Below are 22,255 nucleotides of genomic sequence, written 5' to 3' on the forward strand. Positions count from 1 at the left end.
CCCAACGTGTTAATAATAATAATTTTCATGAAAGGGGTAAAAACATTTATTTGATCGATTTGATTTTAAAAAAAAATTACGAAAAAACAACAAATTAAAACAAACAAAAAAAATATTTACATTCGAAATAAATAAATAATTAAATAAATAACAAGTTGTTAAACACTTCGTTTTTGTTCAGGCTAATAAAGATCTAGAATCTTGTACATCACTATGACGATAAAATACATAATGTTGTAATAGGAAAAATACATCGAATAAAATTGATATAAATCCTAAACCAAATTTAGTAAAATTATGAAAAATTGTTGCCCAATCATCTATTATAAACAGGATAAAAATAAGAATGATTAAAATTATGATTCAACTTTTAGGATAATAATAATATTTTCTTACCATAATTATATGCCAATAAAAACATTTGACACATACTCAATGATCCACCGGTAAAATCAAGAAATATATTACCAATACTCCAACCAATAGTTGATTTACGACGATAATTATACCATGCTTGTGGTATATATTTAATGATTGTAATAACTAATTTTACATATGAAAATATATACAGATAATCTAACATATTCAGCCAACTAGTTGATGCCACAATAATGGCTAATACTAAATAACCAATCCAAACGATGCCTAAAAATATTCGAGCAAACCACGAAACGGTTTGTTCACCACGCTATAATCAAAAAAATAATGTTAAAATTTAGCATCAATAATTGAAATAAATAACACTTACGTCATACAAAAAACATTGAATGATGCAAATCAATGTAGCAAAAGCAGCATGAAATCCAAAGAAAACATCATTCAATTGTACCGGAATTTGACTACGAGGATTAACTTTTTCATATTCTTTTTGTACAGAATCGATAGCATATAATGAAAAATTAAACATTGTATAGGAAATAAAACCGGTAATATTTAGGCCAACAAAATCGAAATTCAATCCAACAACACTTTTTCGTTTATAATTATCCCATATTTGTGGATAAAAAGATATTGACCAAGCAATAAAATAAATCCAACCAATAATGGCACTTATAACCAGGATTGTATCTGAAACACCAATATTTACAGTAACATATGCTTTCCAAGCGCTAAATAAATCGATTTATTAGATTAAAAGAAATTGATTATCATTTTTTTCAAATTACTTACTCTACTGTCAAATTAGATGTATTCGATATCCATTTAGCATGTGCTACTAATTGTGTTTTTCCTTGTTTCAATGTTTTTATAGTGATAATTTTTGTAGAATTTTCACCATCTTTAAATATATAATCATATTCGGATAATTCTAAAATATTACAATTATTTTCAGTTGAATTCCAATTATAATCTTTTGTTTCTTCATCTTCACATGAAAATCTTGTTAATAATTGTTTTGTATCATTTCCTGATAATTGTGGACTAATTAATAGTATCCGAGGGTAAAAAAAACATGGATTAGTAAACAAAATAAGCAATAAAAGAACAGGATTTAAAACTTACTCAAGTATCAAATCAAATGTATTATTATGATTGATTAATGTTTCAATTGAATTGGTTGATGTATAAAGACGATAATCAAAATCACTATTTTCGGTAGATATTTCTTTCAATGATAATATAATTTTCGGTGGATTTGTTGATTTATCACGAACAATCAATGTATGTATTGTTGTTGGCATTTGTAATGCTAAAATTACCAAAACAATGTTGAATAAATGTTCCATATTTGTTTGTTTTTTCTTTTTTTGGTGATCAAATTTTAAAATCTAAAAACATCCAAAAATAAGAAACAAAAATTAATAAAAATCATCATCATCATCAGCGTTTGAAAATGAAATGAAATGGGTCCAACATCCGTTGGATTTTTTTTAAATGGAAAAAAACACCGACTCTCTCACTCGACCAATCGATATCGATACAAGTTGATTTTTGATATCGAATTTTGGAAAAAAACTCCCAACATTTGTTTTTGGTAATAAAACAAGCAAGCAAACAAATTAATTTAATTAACAATGAGAATAGAAAACATACGAAACGAAACAACAATAAAACAAAACACTTAGCGGAAAAAAAATTTTCCAACAAACAAGCAACAACACAATAGTTTTTGATCTAAATTCATTTCCTTTGTTTTTGATTGTGTTGGTTGTCGATAAAATGAAACAAGGAATGTTTTTCTCTTCTAAGTGTTTTACACACACACACATATGTTAAAATATTTTTGAAAAAAACAAATAATAATGGCCTTAATTAATTAGACAGGTTAATGATCTTTTTTTTTAATTAGGAATTTTTCAAATTCCTTTCAGCAAAAATTAAAAGGCAAATGAATTTGAAATATTTGAAAAATAAAAAAAATAATTAAAAAACTTACACAAATCACAAAATCAAATAATCAATGTTTAGAAGTGATCAAAAACATAAAAAATTTAATGTTTTTTTTACAAATACCAGCATAATGTGTGTAAAATCACATTACAAGTCATTATATAACCACTAAACAAAAAACGGATAATCGATAATCTTAATCAATCAATCAATCAATCGGATTTTTATACCCTTATGATCATCATTATCCCTCAAAAGCATATTATCTCAAGATTAAGGATATTGATTAATTCCTTTTTTTCTTCTAATTATGGATTATCTTAGAAAAGTGGGTTCATTTTTTTGTGGCTTTTGAAAGGATCAGCAATCCAGGTGGTTAAGTAAATTAAAAAACTGGTGTAGCAATGTTAATTACTTAACCACCTGGATCTAAAAGAAAAAAATAACTATTGAATTATGGTAAACTTACTTACTTAATTTTTTAATGGATAAATGAAAATGATGATTGCTTTGCAAATCAACAAATGACAACAACAAGTAATATCCAGATTTTTTTTGGATTTACTGATTATTTTATACATACACACAAATAATAATAACAATATCCGTACTGTGTGTTCCAAACTTGAACAGGATTTTTGACAAACAAACAAACCAAAAGAAAAGAAAAGAGAACTTGACCTCACCTCTCTCGATCAAAAACACATTCACTTAAAAAAAACACGTATTTGGCAAGTGTTAACACACAGAGAGAAATCGACAATAATAATTATTATCCGTAGCAAATAAAAAAAATAACGAACCTTTTCTATCCGACGATGATTTGATGATTTGATGATGTGAAAAAAATGGTGATTTTCAATCCTTTAAAGGCAATTTTCTTCAAATGAAAGAAAAAACAAGTCAATCAAATGAAATAAATGAATATTATTGATAATTGATTGATATAAATTATCTTTAGTTGAATTGAACATAATACAAAATGGTCCGGGGTTATTTAATTCAAAAGGTTTAAAGTTTAATTGATTTGAAGAAAATCTTTCAATGAAAAACAAACTACGACTAATGAAAAAATTTTTCCATGAAAATTTCCATTTTATATAAACACATACCGGTAATGAAATTTAAAAAATTTTTAGAATTTCAAGGAACTTGAAATCAGTAAAATCAGTATTAAAAAAGAAAATATTTGTCTTTCCTCCATTGTTTTTCGTTACATGCACACACATACAAATATTACCATCATAGCAATTTTTTCTCTTTTTCTGATTAGGCACATTGATTGATAAGATTAATCAATATGTGCAGTGGTTGTTGTTTGGTCATATTTCAGGCACACACGTACACATGCATCAAATCAAAGAAATAATAATAATAATAAAAAATGTATATCTTCTTGGCACAAATGTAGATAATTCATTTCATTTCAATATTGATCAATGATGGATTTTTTTTTGAATATGTGTGTGACAGACATTCATATCAAATGGGTGGTGTGTGGTAACGACATTCGAATCATCATCATCAATTCATTATAATCAATGCATATTGCTGTTGTCATCCAGTGATATTTGGTATTTGGAACATATTACTATTTATTAACCCTATCTATGTTATTGTAGGATTAATTTTTTCCAGGCATTTTAAAAATTGATAACATTTAAATAAAATAAAATTAGAAAGGCATATTGTAATAAAAAATGAGCCTAAAATGTGTGCAAATGCAAACATATGCATGGATATTTTTGGTTTGCATATTTATAATTATAAATAATGTGTGCGCTCATTAACAGTAACGTTACATAAATCGATCGATAAAGAGCAAAAAAAAAATCATATTTTTTTTGTACATACCGTTATTTTGTGGCGATCCTGGAAAATTTATCAACAAAAAAAAAAGGATTTTTATTATCGGCGAAAGATTTTTATCAAATCACAATACACATGCCAATAATTTGGATTTCTTCTCTTGATTTCAATAGGATGACAATTTTTTTTGTCTGTTGTTGAAATCCTTATTTGAATGAATCCTGAATGTGATTAGTTTAATGATGATATCATATAGAAACAAAAAATAATACACCTTATCAATAATTGAAATCATTTTTATTATTGATGATTGCAAAATATACTACATACCCAAATTCAATTATATTATTATAATTAGATTACGGATTCAAAGATGCTGAAATCATTTTATTATTATTATTATTGTTGTTGCTTTGTTTGTTTGACAATATTCCATTATCTGATTGCAATCATAACTGATTATTATTGGATTATTAACGGTATACGTGTGACACCTGTTGATTATTAATTAGCACCACATTAATATTTTCAAAAAAAATCAAATTGAATTTTTCAAATTTTCAAACAAAAAAATTTTTGTTTCATGACAAAATAAACAAAGAGAGCTAAATATATTTGGAAAATCCATTGTTGTTCGTGAAGAAGAATCGAATCCATGGATTCGAATGGAATACTAAATAATCGATTGTATCGATTGTATATCCGAATTATTATTATTATGATTGTTTTGGCCATGGCAAAAATCGGCGATTTTTTTAAATTTTTTTTAAATTAAATTAAAATTTTTTTTTACAATTAATTAAACAATATGAATCCAACGAATACAAATAGGATACGATCATCATGTTCAAAATGTGGATATCGTAAGTTCACCATTATTCATTGATTATGTTTGATTGTTTAAGTTTAATAATTTGTGGTGCATTTCTTGCAGCCGGACATTTTGCCTATCAATGTCGTAATTTTTTTCGTGTAAATCCAACTGAAGATATTGTTTTGGATGTTAGTTCAACAAGTTCATTAGATTCGGATGAAGGTGATAATTTAAAACCATTTGCTACTGGTGATAGCAATAGGTTTGATCCGTTTAAAAAATCAAAATTAAAATCAAAAAAACTTCGTAAAAAGCTTAAAAAGAAGAATAAATCCAAACATAAATCAAAACGTTTCAATGATGATGATGATGATGATGATGATGATGACGATGATTATAGTGAAAAGAAATCGAAAAAATTAAAACGTCTTAAGGAAAAGCGAAAAAAATCTAAAAAGTTTGTATAAATTTTTTTTTCGAAAATCTTGTTTTTTAAAAAATTGCTTTAATTTTTTCCCAAAAATTTAGATTAAAAAAGAAATCAACAAAACATCGTAAATATTCGAATGATGATAGTACATCATCATCGGAAAATAGTGATGATTCGGATTCATCATCATCATTAACTGGTCATGGACGTAAACGTTTAAAATCGAAAAAAACCAAACCAAAAGATAAAAGTCCTAATCGAGAACGTGAAAAAGAACGATATTCAACGGCACCATCATCAGCAGCGGCATTAATTGCTGAAACAAATAATGAATTTGCAGCGAAAACAAAACCAAAAATTAAATCTATTGCAAATTTACCGAATAAATATTCAAATTCTAATCCATCTGATAATGATGATAATGAAGATGATGATGATGAACATCAAAGAAAACATGATAAACGAAGTAAAAGAAGTGGTAGTAGTAGTAGTAGAACACGTGATTATCATCGAAAATATTCACCGGATGAAAATCGTAGCCGACGTTATCGACGATCATCATCATCATCATCATCATCGACAAAAAGTCGTCGTAAAGATTATGAACAACGTAGAAGATCAAGATCAAATTCTACTGGTCATCATCATCAACGAATGCGTTCACGAATACAACATGATGATTTCATGTTTTAGGAAATTATTATTCTGTGAAATGATTGCATCTTTTTTCATTATTATTTTTAAAAGCAAATTTGTTTTTATATTAGTTGATCATTTGATTTACGACGAAAACAAAAACAATTTTTTTCCAAAAACATTTTCACATTCGAAACACATATTAAAACAAACAGACAAACATTTGTATGATATCATACCATATCATTATCATTAAAAAAATTCTCAAAATTATGAATTGATTGAGAAAAGAAAGAAAAGAAATTTTGATTGAAAAATTTTCAAAAAAATAACCTTGATTTTCAATTTCGAACATTATCTATCTCTACCGCTTGACAGGATGGATAGAAATAGCCAAAAAAAAAAAGATTCGAATGTGTGTAAATATGATGATGATGATGATCGACATTGATCTTGAAATTTATCAACCAAAAATATTTTTATCAAATCAAATCAAATCAATCAATCAAATCAACAATTTCGCGGGAATGGCATGTTGTCGAAAACAGAAAAATGTAGAAGTAAAGATTGGTCTATAGACCAAGAATGATGATCTTTAATTATTCAATTATTGCAATCATTATATTGAATTGATTATCATCAATAATCATCGTCGTCATCGTCATCATCGAATTGGTTGTATCGACACTTTTTTACCCAGATTTCAATGAAAAAATAAACGATTTTTTCTGTTTTATCATCAACATTTTCATATTAATATCGTCATAATAATAAACAAGCCATGTAAGCAGATCAAATATTACATATTTTTTGTGTTTGTCGGCCGAAAACAACAACAACAACAACGAAATAATCGATGGAAATCGATTATTGAAAGCATAACAAATCTCGAAGATAAAAATGAACATCGAATTGCAGATTGTCAAACAATCGTAATCGATTGATTGTCAAAACAACAACAACACTTAATTCCAAATGATCAGGGTCATTTGTGAAAAATTGAATACAATTTGAATCATCATCAACGATCGATCAATCATCATCATACACACACACATTCCCCGATTAATCAATCAATCAAACGATCGATATTTATCTTTGCGATATTAAAATAAGTCTTCTTTCTACAAATCTTGCTCTCGCGCTAAAACATTCAAATCATCACCACCGCGATATTGATTCACATGATGATCATCATCATCAATTATAGCTAATCAAAAAATTTTTTATCGATCATTCGATTGATTAGCAAATTTGTGTAAAATCCCAAAACCGAAAAAAAACAAACCAAACAAAACATATCAACATATTGATATAAGGTGGGTGTACATTCTTCTATTCATTTATTTCCATTGATAAAAAAAAAAATCTTTGAAATTTTTTATTTCTATTTTTGTTTTTTTTCATTGGATAAACATTCAAACAAAAAAAGCTATTAATTCAGGAAAGAAAGAAATTCAAACCAATCATCATCATCATCATCATGATCATCATCAGTTTCTTGCCCAAAAGAATTAATTGATTTGAAACCTGTTGCATCTTTCTGTTTTCGTTATTTTGTTTCTTTCGAAAGAAAGTAAAACATACACACGCACAAGCACAAAACAACAAGCACACACATTCCTTTCAAAAATATGAATTTTTGATTGAATTTCAGCCATTTTTAATCGATTCATTAAATTCGTGTAATCTTTATCATCATCATCATCTTCTTCTTCTTTTTCATCTGAATGATCATCAATCATTAATTATGATGTTTGTTTTATCTACGTTTTGCAACAACAACCAAAAAAAGAAAGAAGAAAGAAGAAATTCAATAAAAATGATCATTCTTTTTTGTTTGGCTGTTTTTTCAACATTTGAAATGTTTATTTTATACTGAAAATACTTCGACATCACTCAATCGCGCATCACTAAATCATATCAAATTTTTGTTTTCTGATTGAATAAAAACAACAAGAAAAGAAAAGAATTCGAATGACAATCAATCAATGATGATGATGATGATGGCCAAACAAAACAACAATATCATCATTATCAATAATAATAATTTTTATCATCATCATCGCCAACAACAACATCATCATCATCATTGTCATCGTAATAATCATCATCAAATTAATCAATTTACAATTAAAAATCTATTCATTTACAGTTTAATAATTATAGTATTGAATTTGTTTATTATAAATATAAATGCAACAAAATTTAAATTATGTCATCAATCACCAAGATTACGTTTTTATGATATTGCATCACATTTAGCTGAACAAACACAATTGAATAATACAACAACAACAACATCGTCATCATCATCAACATCACAATCGTTACCGAATCCAAAATATTTTCGTTCATTATTTTCAAATCAGGATAATATTACAAATGATAATGATAATAAACATCATCATGTTACTGTAATAGCATTATCAAGTTTACATGATGAACGTGCCAATACTGATGCATGGATTAATAATCTGGAACATATTTATAATAATCTTGTTGAACAAAAATCATTTCATAATATTCGGTTAATATTGATTAATTTAAAAGATTCATATAATCCTATTTGGGTAAATCGTATACGTAAAAAAGTATCATTTGAAGTTTATCAAGAATTACCATCATCACCTATAAGTAATCTACTTGATGGTCATAGTGGTGATGTTTATATTTTTGATAGGTTTGTTTTTGAAAAAAACAAAACTTTTTTTTCCTAAAATTGAAATGAAAATTCTTTTTTTGTTTTTTGTTTGAACTATAGATGTAATCTATTGGCATATTATATAAGATTTCCATTAAGTTTTATCGATCGTAAAGATCCATTTTTTCAGGCAACAATATTGGCTGCTCATACTGATTCACCTTGTAAGGAAAAATGTGTTAATCGAAATTTAACACCAAACAACATTACCGATAATCAAAATGAAACAATGGCTGTTACTGAAATATCATCATCAACAACAACAACTTTGACACCTGTTGTTGATAATGTTGATTCGATCGAAAATAATCAAACGGATACTTCAACAAATGAATTAAACGAATTAAATGTATTTTCACAGATGGGTCAAGTATTGAAAATTTTTTACAATCGTTATACAATGAATTTTGAACCAGAAATTGAATCATCAAGTGGTGATAGTAGTAGTACAACAGTAATGCCAAATATAACAACAAATCTAATTGATACATTGAATCGAACATTAGAAACATATGGTTTACAAAAATCACAACAAAATATATCGATTGATGATTCAACAATCAAATCGAAAAATGTAACAACAAAAACTGGAAATGGTGAATTACGATCAACATTATCACAACCACCAAAATTTAAAAATGGTTCAAAATTATCAGAAGTTTGTCAACAAACAAATTGTACTGAATGGTCAACTGAACGATTATTAGCTGCAAGATTATGTTGTTTAAGTATTACAACTGAAGATGATGATGAACCAATGGTTAATGTAAATGCAACTGTTTTTATACCATCAAATGGTGGTTTTGGTTGTAAACTATATCCACGAACAACATGTTCAATGATTAAACCTGTATTACGTTGTTGTACACGTAAATTAGTTAATCAATATTTTACATATGCAATACAATTACGTGAAAGACAACGACAACAATTTGGACCTGGACAACGATCAGTTAGAAGTAATTCAAATAATGAAATGATTATTATGAAAAAATTAATTCCAATAACAATCAATTCTCGACAAACAAAATAATCAACATTATTAACATTATCCTCATCAATATGCTACTTTCATCATGAACAAAAAATGATCAAAATATTAAAAAAAAAAATCATTTTATATTTTAGAAATTTGAAAAAAAACAAAAACTTTTTATTTATTTTGGGTTAGGATAAGAAAGAAGACCAGAAACCAGGAAATGGATGGATTCAATCGCGAAAACACAGCATATATTCAAATGATTATGACATTAATCAAATATTAGTTTAGTGGTAATTGTAATAACAATAAAAACAATTTATCAACTTTATAATTAGCAGAAAAATGGGGACGGGATAACAAATGGAAATCAGCTCAAATAGTATTTTGTTGTTGGTTAGGTTAGGTTAGTCGGTTGGTTTGAAAATCCGAAAATATTTCGCTAATTTTTTTTCGAAAATATAATTTCATCACATCGATCGTAAGGCAGCCAAACGTTTAGATAATTCATCTTCTTTTGTTGTTTCTTTTGTAGATGATAATGTTGATGTTGCTACACTTGGTAATTCTAAATTCAATTCTAAACCAGCTTCATCGGCAATCTGTTTCATAAGATTATCGGTTTGTGCTTCAGGTGACATTGTACCCATTGCATTACTAATAGTACTTTCCATTGTATTTGTTTGTACATCTAAATCTTCAAATTGTTTTTCAAATTTATCCATTATTTGTGAAATTTTTTCCAAATTCATTGATTTCATTGCTGAATCCATAGCTTTGGTTACACCGCCAATTGATTGTGCGATTGATTTGGTTGCTACTGCTGTTTGTACACGGCTAGCTACAGCATCAACACGGCTTGCCATTCGTAAAAAATTCAAAGCTTGATTTTTTTCCCGTATAGCATTTTCAGCATAAATTCTTGCACCTTCCGTATTACCATTTTGTATTGCTTTTTTACATTTTAATTTTTGTACACGTTCTTGTTTTTCAGCACGTTTCGAATGACGTTCCAATTCTTTGGCCGCAAATTTTAGATTAAATAAATGTTTATCCATATTTTGTGGTGGTGAATCAAGTATGTTACCAATTTTGGATGCGAGGATTCAATAATCTTCAACAACAAATCGAAATTTGATGAAAACGAAGCGAACGTAAATCTATCGTTGCGATCAAAACAAACTCATATTTCTCTCTTTCTCTCACACACACCCAATGACATTACAGCTGACATATACACAAAAATAAGAATCACGAGCACCATCTAGTATCGAAGAAAAAAAAATTTCATAATTTTTCAAAAATCATTTCCAAAAAAAAACCAAAGGAATCAAAGGTGTGTCTGATTTTGTTTTTCAAACATTTTTTATGGCCACGATTCACGAAACTTTTCAGAGAATTTCTCCTTTGAAAAACCAAAAACAAAGCAAAATTTTAATGGATTATTTCAGGCTTAACTACAACGCTGGCTGACATTAATGAACAAAATTGGAAAAAAAAACTTTCAAATTTTTGTTTTTGTTTTCGGTCGTAAATTTTTTTGCTTTCGATCCAATTCCGGAACCATTCTAGAATCTATTACATGGAGAAGGGGAGAAAAAAGTCATTTTTTTCTGTTTTTTTTTATTCATCAAATTCATTTTAAAATTTATTATTGGAAAAAAATTGTCAAACCAAACAAACAAGAAAAAAATTGCATTTTTTTCAAAATGTTGAATAAACTAATGAAGAATTCTCTCTTTTCTGATAATTATTACACTTGTAATGTGTGTGTGTGTCTGTGTGTTTGGCATATCTTTTTTTTTACATTGAAATTTTCAATGATTGTCAAGAAAAAACATTAATAAAGAAAATCTTATGAGGAAAAATTGGAATGAATGAATTTTTGGATTTTTGTTGCTTTTTGGGTGTCCAATGTATCCAATTTATTTTGTTGTAATCATGGCACCATTTTTTTGAGAAAATATTTCTATTTTTCAACACTATCGAGACTATTTCGAACCATTATTAAATGTTCCATTAACTTGCGCTACCGTTTTAAGAAGATTATCCACTGTAAATGCTGATGATGATGATGATGATGACGTTGATGCTGCTGTCGTCATTGGATTTTTATTCATCAATTGTGGCAACAATGTTGATGATGATTGTGATATTATGCTTGAACGATTTCGATTAAAAATATCAACATTTGAAAATAAATTTCTTGCATATTGAAATTGTTGTGCAGCTTGTATCGATTGTGTTTGTGGATCATTTGTTGTAGCAAATAAATGATGACAAGCAGCTGCCATTATTTTCATTGCTGCCGATGATGATGTTGGTGGTGGTGACAAAAGTTGCTGTTGCTGCGTTTGTTGTTGTTGTTGTTGTTCTAATTCATCTGATGATGTTGTTGTTGTTGCAATATAATCAATTTCAGGTGATGATCCATTGCTACTATTACTACTATTGCGAATACTTTGATCCAAATTCATATCTAAATGATTATTCTGATGATGATGATTATGATGATGATTATTTAAATGAAATTGATTTTTAAATAATTCTTGATTATGATATGATTGTGATAATAAATGTTGATGATGATGTTGTTGTTGTTGTTGTAATGTTATGAGATCAAAATTCGATAATAAAGGATTTAAATTATCATTTGATAATGTTTGATTATTTGGTTTGAAAATTGTTGATGATGATAATGATTGATTTGTTTGTATCGGTACCATACGTTCTAAACGCCATTTAGTTTGTTCCAATTGATCTAAATATGTTTGTAGATAAAAATTTAATGATGATGTCGATGCTGTTGTTGTTGATGATGATGATGAATACTGTTGATTATCTGCTGATTTTTGTAAAATCAGAATATTCCGAGAAGAAAAATCAAATTTTTAATCAAATATAAAATACAAACGAAAACAAAAAAAAAACAAACCTTTTGTCGATTTATCATTAATATAAATTTTTAATAATGATTTTACAATTTGCATTTGATTCATTACAATTTTTAATAAATCCGAATGTGTTTGTATAAAACCGGCAAATGTATTATAATTATAATTTTGTTGTTGTTGTTGCGATTGCGATTGTTGCGGTTGTTGTTGTTGATCATTACAAATCGATGAATTGTGTTTTATTGTTGATGAATTCATTTCGATCGATGTTGGTGATGATAATAATAATGTTCGATCATGGTTATTATTATTATTTTGATGATTCAATTGAATTGGTGATCGATTCGATGATGGACAAAGATTATTATTATGATTATGATGATGATGATCATTAATAATTATTTCATGATTTTTTGATTCATTAAATAATGAATCATTTTGATTTGTTTTCGTTGTTGTTGATGATAATGATCGTATTGATGTTATTTGATTATTATTATTATTTGAATTCTTATATGAACTAGATGATGATGATGTGGATGATGAGGATGATGATGATGATGATGATTGTGATGAATGATTTATTATTGGCGGTGATAATATTGTTGATCGTCGTATTATATCGATATCAGTTCGATCCGTATAATTCGGTAATAATAATAATGATGATGATGATGGTGTTGCGGTATTTGCGGTTGTTGTTGCAGCAGTTGTTGTTGTTGTCGTAATCAGATTGATTCCATTATTATTTTCGATACTTGATTCACGTAATCGATTTTGTTGTTGTTGTTGTTGTCGTAAATTTAACACTGCATTGAGATCCAATTCATCGGGTTCTGTGTTTTTTTGGATACAAAATATTTTGGATACAAATTTTTTAACACACAAAAAAAATCATCAAAATTGATACAAAAATATTTGCTACATGCACACAAAATCATCAATATGATAAATGTTTTTTTTGTTTGTTTGGAAAATCCACAAAAAACATTTAACATTATTGATGATTCATTTGGGAAAAAAAGATACATTTAGGAGGAGGAGGAGGAAGAGAGCGAAATGACAGGTATAATAACAGAATTACAATTGTTTTTTCAAACCTTCAAGTTCACCAGGATTGTATGATGGTGAACGTAATCGTTCTTCTTGTGTTTGTTGTTGCCTTCTTAAGGCGACCTTTATTTTTTTTATAATTGTTTTGAATGGATTTTTAATTGTTTTTTGGATCCAAAGATGAAAAATTTGCAGATAAAATTAGAGAGAAAAAAAAGTATCAAATTAATATCAATGGATATTGTAACGAAGCCATTGTATATTATTTTTTTAAATTGTATCCAAAAAAATGGATACATTTTCATCATTATTGTTTTAATGATGATACAAAAGAATTTTGAAACAAAAAAATTTTCATACCTGTGCAGCCATAATACGTTGTCTTTCGGCAATCAATTTACATTTTGTACAATTACAATTCTATCAATCAATCAATCAATCAATCAATCATATTGATTTTTTGTTTGTTTCAAAAAAAACAAAAATCTAAATATAACACATACCTTATAACGACAATAACGTTTATGTCCTTTTAATTTAGAAACAACACCATGATTACGACATCTTGCACATTTTGGTTGTCTTGAACGATGATGATGATCTTTATGTTGTTGTTGTTGTTGTTGCATAATGTTTATGTCCATTGTGATGATTTGAAAATGATGAGGATTATTTTTCGTTTTTTAAGGTGCAGAAGAAAAGAAAAAACACTGAAATCGTTTCGAATTTGGATGATATATCTATCAAATCAGTATTTCACTGATCTAGAATCTAAAAAAGATACAAAAAAATAAAATGAAAAATACTGTGATGAAAGGGTTAAAATTCACTCAAATTATTAACAAAAAAATTTCAAATATTTACGATAAAACGACAACCAAACAGGTATTTACAACAAGATCTAAACTGAATTCATTCTAAAATGATTCAAATAAATTAACTCTTTCTTTTTTTCCTAATAAGGTTGTCGAACATTAACAACGACAACAACATTGTACATTTGTACAGTGTGTGTTAAGAAAAAAAATGTCGCCAAAAAAAACATCATCAAGCACCGATGTGCGATCATATCAGTGATTGGATACATTGATACATTTGATACACTCTTCTTCTAAATAACCAACGAAAAAAAAACCATTAGCCGTAATAATGAAAAGCCTGAAGCAATTTGGTTTTTTGAAATTTGATTTTGATTTGATTTTCGGATAAAACTAGTTATCAATTTTGTTCGTTTGTTTTGGATACATTGTGTTTATCCCAAGAAGAAAAAAGTATTCATATTTTTTCTGTGTTTTTCAATTGCCAAAAAAAAGAGTTGAAATGAAAAATATTTAAATTGATTGACAAGATTCATTGACATCAACATCATATCCGAATCATCGCCATCACCATCATCATCAACAACAACATCAAGCATATCAGAATCATTTCATATTGATAATTATCATTGCAAAGACATTATAAAGTTCAAAAATATAATTTTTTTTTTTTGCAAAACATCATCAATGCGTCGGCCATTATCTGCGCCTTACTGATAACTCTTTGATATTTTTTTTTAAGTTCATTTTTTTTCTATCATCATCATCATCATCATTAAGCAGACCATCAGATTATATCAACAACGATCATATAGTTAGAAAAAAAAGATGTATCAATTTTTTTTTATTTGAGAAAAAAGAAGACCTGTCTGGAGATTGATAATCATAACCGTCTTGGTGATAATTCTTTTTGATTATTTGTACATATTTATCATTGATCAAATAATAATGATCATCATCATCATCACTGTCGTCAAGGATGGTAAAAATTGTAGCAAATTTACAGATTTAGTGCACAGACAGACCAGGTTAACCCCTTTGAAACTATTCTTCTTTCTTTTTTTTTACGTTTAATGTAAACACAGACATACAGTGTGTTTAAGGACAGAAAAAAAAATCAGGTCATAACCTTAGTCTGGTCTTGTATGATGATTATGGTTGGAAGAAAAAATAAATGATTATTATGGATATAAACTTGCCTTTTTTCTCGAAAAAAAAATTGATTTAAACACACAAAAAGATGAGAAAATGTTTTTTTTTTGTTTCTCTAGGGTTGATGTATGAAAATGTATCGAGAAATCAATAAGTTTTGCTACATTTTTTTGTTTCTTCTTATAAAGTTGGATACAAAGTGTCAATTGTCATCATCATTGGATACATTCAAATCTCACGTTCTGTAAATGATGGAAAAAAACACAAAATTTTTATCATATCAAAAGAAAATATATATGATATGATAAGCCACAATTGATGATGATATCAATATTGTATCATTATCATCATTTACATAAAGATGAATGAACGACAAATGTTAAATAAGAAAAACAAAAAAGCCAAAGTCAAAAAAGAAAAGAAAAAAAATGATACGTACTGAAATTGGATTTCGACAGAATATATCGACATCAGGGAAATTCAAACAAACGGATCATTTCAAAAAAATATTAACAAAATTTTTGTTTCGATACAAATGATAAGATTGAAAAATCTATTTTCAAATTTTCAAATTTGAAAATTTGTACTGAGAATAAGAAAAAAAACGAAACATATTTAGGGGGTTTGTCTATTCTGTAGAAAAATATCTTTCTCTCTCTCTCTCCCGCTCTATATATTATGAACATCAAAATGGCTACAACAACAACAATATATTCGCTGTTTTGGTTTGTTTTTTTGTTTTGTTTTTCGATTGTTACGCCTTTAAATGGGCAGAGTTTTTTTTTGTTGTTGTTTGAAGAACGATTTTTTTCAATGATAGATTTTTAGATAATAACATAAAAATGACATGCCTACTTTTTTCAAAAAAAAAAAATATTTGTTGCTTTTGCGAAAAAAAATTGGCTACAAAAATCAAATTGAATCCAACGAGATGTAGCCAATCGATGATTAGATTATTTTTCCAAATGGTTTTTATGAAAATTTGAAATTAGGTAAATCTATGGAAATTGTCAGTCAGTCAGTCAGTCAATTTTGACTATAGTCAAACAAAATAAAATTATCCATGGTATTTTTGTTTATGGATAAAAAATATGATTTTCTATTTGAACAACAACAACAACAACAACGAGAGAATAATATGAAAATCATTCATTTGTTCAATGTTATTTGCATGAATTTCATCAAGTTTTTTTTCTGTAAAACATGACATGTCTGTGTTCACACATATATAATTTATGTGAATTTATTTCGAAAAAAAGTGGAAAATATGTTTGATTTGGTCTCTAGGATAGAAAAAGGAACGAAATAAAAAGACAATTTTCATTTTGAAAAAAATGGAACGCCCAAGCTTGTAGCAAAACAAAAAAAAAAAATGTATCGGAATTCAAGGACATCGAACGCAAAAACAAAACGAAAAATTCTAACCATCATTGGATGGAAATTTTCTATCGATTTTTCCCCTCTCGATGATGCTAATTATTAGTAAAAAAACAATGGCCAAAAAAAAGATGTTTTTTGTTGAATTTTTTTAAAAAAACAAAAATATTGAGTAGTTTAGTAGCGAAAATTTTCGATACATTCAACAAAACATCCAACACAAACGGAATGGAAAAAAAATATGATTAGTAATAAAATTTTATCCTCTTTTCCCAAACACACACACTATCGATACATCCATACAGAAAAAAACATCATCGCACAAACAAACGGACAGGACAAAAGATCGTAAATTATAATTTTTTTGTGGTTTCCTTTTATTTCAAACTTTTTTTGTTTTACTGGTTATTATGATTTGCCTGAAAATCATTATTGAACATGTTTGAATGTTTGGATGCTTGGATGTTGGTTGTGTTTGGCAAACAAAAAAAGATGCATAGAAAATTAAAATGATGATAATAACGACGAACAAATCATCATCATCAATGAACAAGACTGATACAGTAGCAAAAGTAAAAGAAAAAAAAAGGCAAATTGATGTTGATGTTTCTTCTATTCATCATCCGATTGATATATCTACCATCGGGGTTATTCTTGATGTTGTTATTTTCTCTGTTCATAAGCATCATTCGATCATAATAAATATCGAATGATGATTTGCATGAATGATTATAATTGCTACATCAATTTTTCTTTGGGGATGCATCTTTGAAAAAAAAATTTGAAATGAATATAATAATAATAATAATAGCAAACATCTAGTCAAAATTCAAATTCTCTCTCTCTCTCTCTCTCTCTCTCTCTCTCTCTCTCTCTCTCTCTCTCTCTCTCTCTCTCTCTCTCTCTTTCAATCACTGAATCTTTAACACATCTTTTGTTTGCAAAGATTTTTAAAGTTTTCAAATGCACGCAAAAAAATGCCTTATTATTATTATTATTGAAACGAATGGGGAAAACAACAATCAACAACAATGACATGGCTTGATTCTTCTTTTTCGTTATTTTATAAACCAAAATTGCTCGTAATAATAATAGTCATTTTTTTCAAAAAAAAAAAAAAAAAGAAAATTTCAATATTGAGAAGCAGCAGCAGCCCAAAAGAAAAAAAAAAGTTAATAAAAAAAATTGTTCAATTCAAAATTGATGGTAGAAAAACAAAAAAAAAATCTTTTAATTTATATCATTTGCATATACGAACAACAAGATAATAATGATGATGCAAATGAAAAAAATTTTTTTGAAAATTTTGTTTCCGGAATATTGCTTGTTTGCGCATCTGCATTAGAACAACAACAACAACAAAAGATGTTTAAAATTGCTACAGTATCCAAATGAATCACATGATTATTATTAAAAATGACATGCGTATTGCAATTTAACCGATAAGATGTTACACACACACAGGATTTTCAATTTACATTTTTTTTTTTTTTTTTGGTCTGAAAAAAATACAGACTGTATTCGGGAAACTTTTTCATTTAAAATTTTAATTTTTTTTTTTTCGTTGGTATCTCTCTCTCTCTCTCTCTCTCTCTCTCTCTCTCTCTCCCTCCCTCTCTCTGCCATCATTAAATGATTGTGTTCGAGAGGAACGAGAATGGGCGAAAAAAAACATTAATTGCTACATCATCTAATGGTAATTGTAGCAAACAAAAAACAAACAAAACAACGAACTAAAAAAAAATGACAATAAAAAAAAAGATTCGTGTATTTGGTGAATTATTATTATTATTATTTTTTAAGCATAACTTAAAATACGAAAACAAATAACAAACATCTGCTATGATTATGATGATGATGGTCGGGATTGTTTTTTTGTTCGGGTTTAATGTAATTGAAGTTTTTTTTGGAGAAAAAAAAACTAGTGGATGCAAATTTATGGATTGTTTTTATCATTCTGTATGTTTCTAATTACTATTTTACTAATAATAATAATAATTTATATCGATTGATTGATTGATTGATTTTGGGTTTTGGTTAAATCAGTAAACAACCAAGTGGTATTATGGTTAATTGTTATTATCATCATCAATATAGCATTACTGGATAATAATTACTTTTTTGCAGAAACAAAAACAAAAAAAAAAAAACATTTGATAAGCCGATTCCGAAATAGGTTTCCTAAATCCGATTGTTTTGCAAATGGAACAAAAAAAAAAGCAATGACTGAATCGACAAATATTAAGCTTAAAATTGATAGAATTTTTTGATTTTTTTCGTTGATGAGGATGATGATAAGATCCTGTATCGATCTGTAGAATGATGATGATGATAATGATGATGATGCCACATGCCATCATCATCATTATCAAACATCATTTATTGTGTGTGTGTGTGGGTCATAAATATTTAGACTTGTAAATCTGAAGAAATAAAACAAAACAAAAAATGAAAAAATTCAATAATAATTTATTATTTGCCTAAATAATAAATAACTATTGGATGTGATCAACTTTTCATTTGCTGTTGCTGTTGTTGTTGTTGTTGCCCCTTTCCTCACTTAAATCATGATGATGATGATGATAGCTTTTCTTTTATTTCAAAACAAAATTCATGGAAATGATATACATTCCTAAAAGTCAATAACAACAATAATAACAACAAAATTGATTTTCCAATTGGTAATATTTATATGGAAAATAAATATCTTTTATTGCTTGTTTTTTGTTTTTGGCTTGTTTTTCAATCATAAATTCAAAATAATAACAATAACAACAGGTTCAATCAACTATCAAATGTTGTTTGTTTTAGTTTGTTTTTTCAATAATCAAAAAAAAAAAATGAAAATTATTAGATGAAAAAATATATATTTTAAAAAGGTAAACACACATTTGTAAAACAAACTTCGAAAATTTATTGTTCAATTGTGTTTTATTTCCATTTTAGAGATTTGATTTTTTTAGAGATTTTCATTCATTTTGACCATATAAGAAAATAAAGTTTTTGGTTTTTTCAACTTACCAAATTTTATTATTTTCATAGTTTTTTGTTTGTTTTAAACAAAACAAAACAAGAATAACAATAATTCACCGGATATATTCATATTTTCGTTGTTGTTGTTGTTTGTTGTTTGTTAATCACATTGAAAAACACACACTGAAAAAAAACCAAAAAATCAAATTAAATTAAATGCTGAAACGAATATCAATTCATTCATTTTTGGTTGATTTCTTGTGCATCTTGTTTGCTCTGGTTATGGTGTGGAACACACTAACAACAAGGCTAACAACAACAACAATCAACAATATTACATTGGACAGTTTGTTTTACTGACATCACATGGTGGTGGTGGATTGTTTTCAGTGTTTCGCTTATTATGGATAATGGGGAAATCGTATAAATGTTCCATCATTTGATTCAGTTAAGTTGATTCAGCCAGTTATAATATGAACCACCACTGATCCGATTTGGTTAATAAAAAATAATAATAAAATGAAAATGAAAATGGGTAGAAGCCAAACATAAACATACATACCACGAATGGTATTCTGAGAAGAAAAAAAAAATGAAAGCACATCCTTGGTCGTCGTTTCACAAACAAATGACCATTTTTTTGTTCAATTGAATAGTCATCATGGTTATCCATTAATTTATTGTCGTTTGGATATTGTTGCTGTTCTGAAAAGTACGCGTATAATAATAATGATGCAATTGAAGTCAATCTGGTTGGCAACAAAGTATCAAAAGCGAATGAAAATGATCTTTTCTTTCTTTCTTTTTCTTTTATTATTTCCAATTGATGAATGGTTTTTGCCATTGTCGACGTCGTCGTTTTCGTTTGTGTTTTCGTTTACTTCCAAGGAAAATCAAGTAGGAAAAAAGGAGGGTTCATGAAAACTAAATCATTTTTGAGGTGGAAAGGGGGGTTTTGAAAAAACACGTGATCCAAATTAAGTGATGACATTTTTGATGGAAAGAAAGTAAGAAAGATTCGTCTTCATCGAATGTTGATGATGATTTTAATGGTGGTAGTTGAATGAACGACGACGACGACGACGACGACGACGAAGACGATGGATGACAAACGCGAAATGTTTTGGGAGAAAGAAATGGGTTAATTGATCCCAATTTTTTTATTATGATTTTATCGTCAATAATTGGTTGACTGGCTAGTACTGGTGATTATGATGATGATGATGATGATGGTGGTGGTGGTGGTTGTAAATATTTTCCAGAAGCAGAAAAAAATAAGTAAAAAGTAAAAAACCAAAACCAGAAAAAACATTTCGGACATGGACTCGACTTTGGGATTTTCAAAAAATGATTCGATTCTAATATAACCCAAACATATCACGTGTGTGTGTGTTCAAAATAGTTTCGAATGATTCTGATTGACCCACCGCCTCTTCCCCCTCAACGATCATCATCATAATAATATTTTTCTGTTTTTTATTTTGTTTTGGTTTGGTTTTAGTTAAATAACAGAAAAGAAAAGAAAAGATAATTTATTGTAATCGTTTCTTCTTCTTCTTTTGTCTATATTCGTGGATGATAGAAGCTTTGTTGATGTGGATGATGATGATCGTAAAAAAAAAATATATAAAAATCCACTGCATTGGCAACAACAATCAACCAACCAGCCAACCACCACCACAAAGTTCAAACAAAAAAAAAAAAAAGTTCATCAAAACATCTATGACCTTCACGATTATGTAATAATGGAAGTAAAACAACAACAACAACAACGAAAAAAACACGTGACGACCAATCCATTCATTCACCTTCTATACAATCTTTCTTCGTTGTTTTTGGCCCGAAAAAAAGAGTATAGGAATTACGGTAATGTTAATAATACTATGCACTTGAATTTAATGATGCACAACACACAGACACAGAAACACAGACATACTTTTTAAACGGTTATTCGATACGTCCGAAAAGATGCAAAATTTTAATTGCATTTTTTGGAATAGTCGATTATTTTCTTTCATATCACACACACACACAATGAAAATATGTAAATTTTTTTTTCTAGAATTCATTTCGATGATGATGATACAAAGTGTTTTATTTCAAAAACAAAAGACACAGGATTTAAAAAGGGATTTAAAAAAAAAAAATTCAAATTTTGGCGGGAATTTTTTTTTTGTTGAAAAATTTGAATTTCCCCCAAAAAAAAAGAATCTTTATTCGAATTTCCATTTGAGTTTGCGCACAATTTTTGGATCAATTCTGCTACTTTCTGGATCTTCTTCATT

At 27.6% G+C, this 22,255-nt stretch overlaps 5 protein-coding genes across 11 annotated transcripts; 2 read left to right on the plus strand and 3 right to left on the minus strand.

The window, feature by feature from the left end:
• Positions 1–170: 170 nt before the first annotated feature.
• Ctns (lysosomal cystine transporter cystinosin) lies at positions 171–3,393 on the minus strand. Of its 3 annotated transcripts, none has more exons than XM_075821503.1 (6): positions 3,135–3,393; positions 1,504–1,769; positions 1,171–1,422; positions 749–1,109; positions 397–688; positions 171–320 (listed from the first exon to the last, which is right to left on the minus strand). In XM_075821503.1, exons 2-6 carry the CDS (start codon positions 1,725–1,727, stop codon positions 178–180), a joined length of 1,272 nt encoding a protein of 423 aa, XP_075677618.1. In that variant the 5' UTR covers positions 1,728–1,769; positions 3,135–3,393; the 3' UTR covers positions 171–177. The 3 variants fall into 3 exon arrangements, with proteins under 3 accessions (XP_075677618.1, XP_075677619.1, XP_027202510.2); XM_075821504.1 differs by lacking the exon at positions 3,135–3,393 and adding an exon at positions 2,378–2,501; XM_027346709.2 differs by lacking the exon at positions 3,135–3,393 and having other exon boundaries at positions 1,504–2,046.
• Positions 3,394–4,731: 1,338 nt separating this feature from the next.
• Positions 4,732–6,293, plus strand: LOC113796442 (uncharacterized). The gene is made up of 3 exons (XM_075821505.1): positions 4,732–5,003; positions 5,075–5,411; positions 5,483–6,293. Exons 1-3 carry the CDS (start codon positions 4,949–4,951, stop codon positions 6,075–6,077), a joined length of 987 nt encoding a protein of 328 aa, XP_075677620.1. The 5' UTR covers positions 4,732–4,948; the 3' UTR covers positions 6,078–6,293.
• Positions 6,294–6,487: 194 nt separating this feature from the next.
• Positions 6,488–10,037, plus strand: LOC142645393 (uncharacterized). Its single transcript, XM_075821492.1, has 3 exons — positions 6,488–7,339; positions 7,453–8,703; positions 8,785–10,037. The coding sequence occupies exons 2-3, from the start codon at positions 8,012–8,014 to the stop codon at positions 9,755–9,757; spliced, it is 1,665 nt and encodes a 554-aa protein (XP_075677607.1). The 5' UTR covers positions 6,488–7,339; positions 7,453–8,011; the 3' UTR covers positions 9,758–10,037.
• Positions 10,038–10,165: 128 nt separating this feature from the next.
• On the minus strand, positions 10,166–10,933 carry LOC113796499 (charged multivesicular body protein 1b-like). Its single transcript, XM_027346791.2, has one exon. It carries the CDS (start codon positions 10,759–10,761, stop codon positions 10,174–10,176), a length of 588 nt encoding a protein of 195 aa, XP_027202592.1. The 5' UTR covers positions 10,762–10,933; the 3' UTR covers positions 10,166–10,173.
• A 396-nt stretch (positions 10,934–11,329) lies between these two features.
• Positions 11,330–21,702, minus strand: LOC113796453 (uncharacterized). 5 transcript variants are annotated; one of them, XM_075821489.1, is made up of 8 exons: positions 20,533–21,692; positions 20,332–20,454; positions 20,019–20,153; positions 14,154–14,421; positions 14,011–14,070; positions 13,698–13,773; positions 12,639–13,433; positions 11,331–12,548 (listed from the first exon to the last, which is right to left on the minus strand). In XM_075821489.1, the coding sequence occupies exons 4-8, from the start codon at positions 14,292–14,294 to the stop codon at positions 11,695–11,697; spliced, it is 1,926 nt and encodes a 641-aa protein (XP_075677604.1). In that variant the 5' UTR covers positions 14,295–14,421; positions 20,019–20,153; positions 20,332–20,454; positions 20,533–21,692; the 3' UTR covers positions 11,331–11,694. The 5 variants fall into 5 exon arrangements, with proteins under 5 accessions (XP_075677606.1, XP_075677604.1, XP_075677603.1 ...); XM_075821488.1 differs by having other exon boundaries at positions 20,309–20,454; XM_075821487.1 differs by having other exon boundaries at positions 20,088–20,454.
• Positions 21,703–22,255: the final 553 nt, after the last annotated feature.

This window comes from Dermatophagoides pteronyssinus, unplaced genomic scaffold (assembly GCF_027571235.1).
Source record: "Dermatophagoides pteronyssinus isolate colony J.1.1.1.1 unplaced genomic scaffold, Derpt_VIB-CSIC_2022.12 sq0011, whole genome shotgun sequence".
In the NCBI taxonomy this organism is placed as follows: Eukaryota; Metazoa; Arthropoda; class Arachnida; order Sarcoptiformes; family Pyroglyphidae; genus Dermatophagoides; species Dermatophagoides pteronyssinus.